The sequence below is a fragment of the Grammomys surdaster genome, unplaced genomic scaffold (genome assembly GCF_004785775.1).
Source record: "Grammomys surdaster isolate TR1022 unplaced genomic scaffold, NIH_TR_1.0 144, whole genome shotgun sequence".
Lineage (NCBI taxonomy): Eukaryota > Metazoa > Chordata > Mammalia > Rodentia > Muridae > Grammomys > Grammomys surdaster.
The window spans coordinates 6,377,564-6,383,759 of NW_021604602.1; the positions used below are offsets into that span (position 1 = coordinate 6,377,564).

Below are 6,196 nucleotides of genomic sequence, written 5' to 3' on the forward strand. Positions count from 1 at the left end.
CCGTAGACATTCCTGAGCTTACTGTGGATAGACTTACTGTGTTAGAATTCTTGGAATGCATTTTGAAATGTGGAATTTGGGATCAAATCAGTTTTCCTTCTGAAATTCAGGAGTCATTGCTACATGTATTTGAAGGAAGAAAAGTTGTGGAAATGACAGTTATGAATGAATATATATAGTTAGTCTAAATATCTAATTGGCTACATATGTGAAATTGTTTTTGTAAAACATGCAGTGAATGTTAAGTCACAATTTTAATAATGTAAACAGTTGTAGTTCGTATGGGATGTATAGTCATCTAACGTAGCTCCCTCACCATAGTGTGCGGTGTCACTACGTAGTGTGTCACTGTGTTGTCTTCTCTCCCTGCAGGCTGCTGACTTGAGTAAGCCAATAGATAAGAGGATATACAAAGGGACCCAGCCCACCTGCCATGACTTCAACCACCTCACGGCCACCGCCGAGAGCGTCTCCCTCCTGGTGGGCTTTTCCGCAGGCCAAGTCCAGCTCATAGACCCAATCAAGAAAGAAACCAGCAAGCTATTTAATGAGGAAGTAAGTAGTGCTCCCCTCAGCTACTGAGAGCCCCTGGAAGAGTGTCTGTGTCCTCACTCAGAGGGAGCAGGCCTTTTCAGTTTGAGCCAAGCCCATTTCCCATTGGCTCTGCTGTCTTACCTAGTGTTATGTAAGTTTAAGTGTGGTAGATGAATGTGCTAAACGTGGTTCTCCTTGAAGTCACTGTTTTGTGCGTTTGTACAGAGAATGATGAGCTATCTACAGCAGGTACTTAAACCCTCTGCATGGGGCTGGGGGAAGGTGGCTCAGTGGATAAAGTCTTGGTTTGGATTTCCAGCACCCACACAGAGAGTCAGGCACGGCCACATGTATCTTTCATTCCATCCCTGGGAAGTAGAGACGGAAGGATCTCTGGGATTTGCTACTCAGCTAGTCTAGATGAGTCAAGTGAGCTCCAGGCTTCAGGGAGAGAGAGACCGCGGTGCGTTTTTTTAAGAAGACATATGATAGAAGAGGAAGCTATAGCATGTTGACCTCTGGTCTCACGGGCGGCTGCATCTGTGCATGTGTGCATAAGTGCATCACTTAGGCAGCGGGGATATGCATATTGCTAAGGTATGATTTTTGGGTTTTTGTTGTTTTGTTTTGAGACTGGGCCTTGCCATGTAGCCCTGACTGGCCTGGAACTCACTATGAAGACCAGGCTGGCCTGGAACTCACAGACATCCTTCTGCTATTGCCTCCCACGTTCTGGCATGCACCACTATTGCCAGCTCTTGGTATGTATATTTTAAACAAGAAAATGCAGAATTCCAGACACTGTTCACATCGTTGGGCAGTTTCATACAGATGGGATGACGTGGTGGTGACATGTCCTCAGGCTGCTCAAGCTACAGCTTAGCTTCTATGTGTGTGTGTTTGACAGGCGTTTGGCTAAGGGGTAGCTTTCATGTTCTTGAAAATATTTCTTACACAGTTCCCTTGGACATGGTTAGACCTGAAAATGAGTCAAGAGACACAGGTTTTGCGGTGTTGTGCACTGGGGTATCAGGCACATCTTCGGTTCTGTTCAGATGGGAACTTGAGCTGTCTCACCTACCCATTAGGAATATGTCAGGACTTTCACAAAGCACACAGAAGTTGGCAAATAGATTGTATTTATTCAAGCTGTTACAGTGGCTGTTCAGTTCCAAGTATTCCTTCGTATTTGGTACTTCTCCTCTTCAGTTTCAGTATGACTTATCTCTGAGGAGATAGCAGAGATGCAATACCCTCACTGAGGTGGACACTCTGGGTTCCAATCTCCACCTTGTTACTCAGCCTTTTGTGACAGGTTGTATTACATGGGCTTTGTGTCAGAAGGATGTGTGCTTTCCCTGCTGCTTAGTTACAATCTCATGTACATGGATGTCATGTACATGGAGCAGGAATGGGCTGGAAATTCTACTTTGTAAGAAGTAATTTTCAGAAAGGGAAAGAATAGGCTCAGATTTGATACCTGGCAGTCACAGTTCTGATTCTTTGTAGTCCTTATGGCATATACTGTCTGCATGTCCAGTATCATCCTGGGGCCCCTGGGCTGACAGGGAATAAACTTGCCCTTTGAATCAATAGCTGAAGAGAAAAACTATTTAACCCCATTTTCCCTTTTAAAGAAATAAATCAGAAAAGAATCTGTTTACTCAGGCATTCTTACTGATCATCTGATTTGTAAGTAGCCGAGTGATTTGGGTTTTTATTTTTTTATTTTTATGGGGACTTGAGGAAGATGATGAGGTAGGAGGCACAGAATTGCTCTTCTCTGCACTGTTAACAGAAGCTGGAGTTGGAGCCATTGTGGGACTTTGTGTTTGGGTAGAAGAGCGTGATGGACTGGGACTGGATTGAACCCCGTGCCAAGCTGTTGGTAAACAAGACCCAGAGGCAGTTCTGACCGAGGATGGCACAGAATGCCACTTAGCGAACAAGAAAGGGTTGTGTGTTGTGCTGGGGGAGGGTTGGGAGCTGGAGCCCACATCAGTGATGAAGCTACAGGACAGAAGGCGGCTTTTCCCTCCTGCTTCATGATGGAAGCACAAGTTCTTTTTTTTTTTTGTTTTTGTTTTTGTTTTTTGTTTTTCGAGACAGGGTTTCTCTGTGTAGCCCTGGCTGTCCTGGAACTCACTTGGTAGACCAGGCTGGCCTCGAACTCAGAAATCCGCCTGCCTCTGCCTCCCAAGTGCTGGGATTAAAGGCGTGCGCCTCCACTGCCCGGCTGGAAGCACAAGTTCTTGCCTACTCTTTGATTGAAGTTGAAGGCAGCTATTCAGAATGCTAGGACTACTGTTTATGCTTTAATGCCAGGTTGGCATTTGGAGCTCAAAATTGAAAGTGAATTGTCTTCACAAGTCTTGGTGATATGAGTCCATTTCTCAGGCACGAGGGCTGCCCGAGTTTCTCAGAGTGGCAGGAATGCTGGAAAAAGGTGTCCCTGTATATACTCAGCTATGTGCAGCATCAGTGTGAGATAGGGAGTTCTGGGACTGGTACATAGGAGAGTGAAGGTTGGTCTTCACTTTACAGATGAAGAAACCTTCAAAGAGGTGCTGAGTTCCTTGTCCACATCAGGTAGCAAATTCATAGAGCTATCATGATAGAGCTGGAACCAGAAATTAATTCCAGAAACTCTCTCCCTGGTTGTAGCCTCAGCCTGGTCTTAGCAGCTCAGTTAGCAAGGATGGTCAGGGAGATTGTAGGCATGTTATCACCGCCACAGCAGCGAGGGACTGGTAGCATAAGTACTGCATGTGTTTGGTCTTGTTTTCTCATGGAGATCAGACTGGCCTAAAACTCACAGAGATCCATCTGCCTCTGCTTCCCAGGTGCTGGGATCAAAGCTGTGCCTCACCACACTCAGCACATGTATTCTTTAATATGTATCAAGTACAGACTGGTTTTAAGCTCACTTATTTTATGTACGTAAGTGTTTTGCCTACATTTATGTCTGTATACCACACTCATGCCTGGTGCTGAGGAGGTCAGAAGAGGGTGTCAGGTCCCCTGGAACTGACGTCACAGTCGTTTATTAGCCACCGCATGGGTGGTGGGAATTGAACTGGTCCTTTGCAAACTTTTAGCCACTGAGGCATTTTTCTAGCCCCCCCCCCCCCCCTGGAATTGGCTGGTAGCATGGGGTAGCTCGTTGTGAGGCTGAGGGCTGAGGTAGAAGGATCACTGATTTGAAGCCAGTCTTGGCTGCACGTAGATCCTGGCTCTAGAGAACAGTAGGATGAAGAAAACAGATGCCATGAAGGGGTCTGAGAAGTTCTTCCAGAATATAATACTGGGTCTTGGGGCACTTGTGAGGGCAGGAGGGAGGCAAGGGTGCCCTGAAAACTGAAGAAATGGAGCCAGGCGTGGTAGTGTGTGCCTGCAATCCCTGCTTGGTCTTCAGAATGGGGCCCTGTCTAAACAACAAACAAATCAGAACAAAAACAGTTGTCATTGTCATTTACTAGAACATCAAATAACAACAGAGTGAAGCCACTTGGCACTTGGTGGTATAGCAGCGGTCATCAGAAAGAGGAATTACAGCCAAATTACTCATGTCCTGCCGGGAGATTTGGACTTAACATGGATTGGGGGGGGGGTAGCTTTTTTTTTTTTTTTGAGACAGGGTTTCTTTGTGTAGTCCTGGCTGTCCTGGCACTCACTCTGTAGACCAGGCTGGCCTCGAACTCAGAAATCCACCTGCCTCTGCCTCCCAGGTGCTGGGATTAAAGGTGTGCGCCACCACCGCCCGGCCGGGGGTAGCTTTTAATCAAAGATCAAAAGTAGTTTTTTAGATCTCTTGTCACTTCTAGAAGGTGGATCAGAGTGAAGGAAGAGACCATGAAGGTAGCAAGACCAGTGAGAAGGTTCTAGTGAGTGTCCAGGGGAGAGCAGGGGCCTTGAACTAGCTTTTTGACTCATTCAGCAGACCTTGACCACCTGCAGCAGCAGATCAAACCTGCCCTCTGTTGTCCCTCTTGGAGGAGAGGTATAAATAGCAATAGCACCCACACATACTGCTGGCTACTGACGGTGACCCATTGTGGTATAGGAGGAAGTGCAGACTGCTTTAAGCTGTCAGGTGAGAAGTTCTGTCAGAGGAAGTGGTGTGCTTCAAGGTGAGCCTCTCAGGAGGAGGAGGAGGAGGCCACAAACATAAGGAGCTGGAGACAGGCCATTTCTGCAGCAGAGGTGGCAGGTAAACCATTTAGGATAGAAAAGAACACCGAATCAGGGAAACAAGACTACAGCTTTTAGGCAGAGCAGTGCAAGACAAGGAATGAGCATCCAGGCAGAGTTGCTTAAAGAAGCCTGGATCAAAGGGGATGGAAAGACAGCCAGCTTGTCATGGGTTATTTTTAAAGATCCTCCCCCACCCCATCCCCCTTTGTCTCTGTGTAGTCAGTGCCCGAGGAGGCCAGCAGAGGGCCTCAAGGTCCCGGAAGGCATCAGTTGGGAGCTGCCTGCTGGGGGTGCTGGGAAGCCATTGAGCTTATTTTCCAGTTTGCAAATGTTTAGGAAACTTACTATGGTTCCTTCTTAGAAAGTGAGTTGGAGAGAGGTATTAGTAAGTTCTGGCTGTCACGGCATTGAGTGAGACTGTGAAAGAAGCCAGAGTCAGGAGTGGGAGGGAGGCCGAAGGTTGCATTGTGCACTTGGTTTGTTTAAGAAACCTGCAGATCCTTTTAAGTATGGATCTGAAGGGTTGGGTTTTTTGTTGGTTGGTTGGTTGGTTTGCTAACTAGGGAAATAGATATGCAAGATGACTCAGAAAGTACAGGTAACAATTGGCCACGTTGGAGGACTTGCTTTCCATCCCTGGAACACAGTTTGAGAAAGGAGAACCAGCTCACACTCTGACACACATGCACACGCACGCACACAACAAACAAATAGATACATAAATGTAATGAAATTTAAGGAGGGCTAAAAATTTGAGAGTTGCCAGCATGTGATCACAGCTCTGAGATTCCATGCAAGAGTCTGGGGAGAGTATGCTAGAACAAAAAAGGTACCTGAGACTGAGCTGACTGTACTCCAGAACTGTAGCCCTCTCAGGCCATTCCTCAGAACACCACACACCAGTTAATGCTCCCACACCCACTGAATTTGCACTCAGTTTGCATGCTGTGGATCTGTACTTCACCTCTCTTGAGCTGGTGAATGGGAAGAACAGTACTGAGCAGATGCTGTGGAGTGAACATTTTGTAGGGCAGAGACTCACCACTGGTAAGGCAGAGTGGGCCTGCTTGTCAAAGCCGTGGGTCTCTTTGTCTTCCTCACTAAATCCCTTCCCTTGCCTACCTGCTTTATTCATGAGTACATAGTTGCATGCCCCCAGTTCTGATGTCTGGTATTGGTACATACAACTTTCAGATGTGTGAAGAAAATGAACTTATAAGTTCTTCATATGTACTGGAGATAAAAATAGATAACATGCCTGGCGGTGGTGGCACACGCCTTTAATCCCAGCACTTGGGAGGCAGAGGCAGGCGGATTTCTGAGTTCGAGGCCAGCCTGGTCTACAGAGTGAGTTCCAGGACAGCCAGGACTACACAGAGAAACCCTGTCTCGAAAAACAAAAACAAAAACAAAAAAAAAATAAAAAAAATCCATCTCTGGGCCAAGTCAGACGACAGACAGCTCCAGA

At 46.6% G+C, this 6,196-nt stretch overlaps 1 protein-coding gene across 5 annotated transcripts in view; it reads left to right on the top strand.

Moving 5' to 3' along the window:
* Wdr20 (WD repeat domain 20) overlaps positions 1–6,196 on the top strand; it is a 78,029-nt gene that overhangs the window by 40,748 nt on the left and 31,085 nt on the right. For all 5 annotated transcript variants that reach the window (XM_028764424.1, XM_028764423.1, XM_028764419.1 and 2 more), the window contains exon 2: positions 373–555. In XM_028764424.1, coding sequence (XP_028620257.1) covers positions 373–555 — 183 coding nt within the window. The remainder of the gene's footprint in view (positions 1–372; positions 556–6,196) is intronic.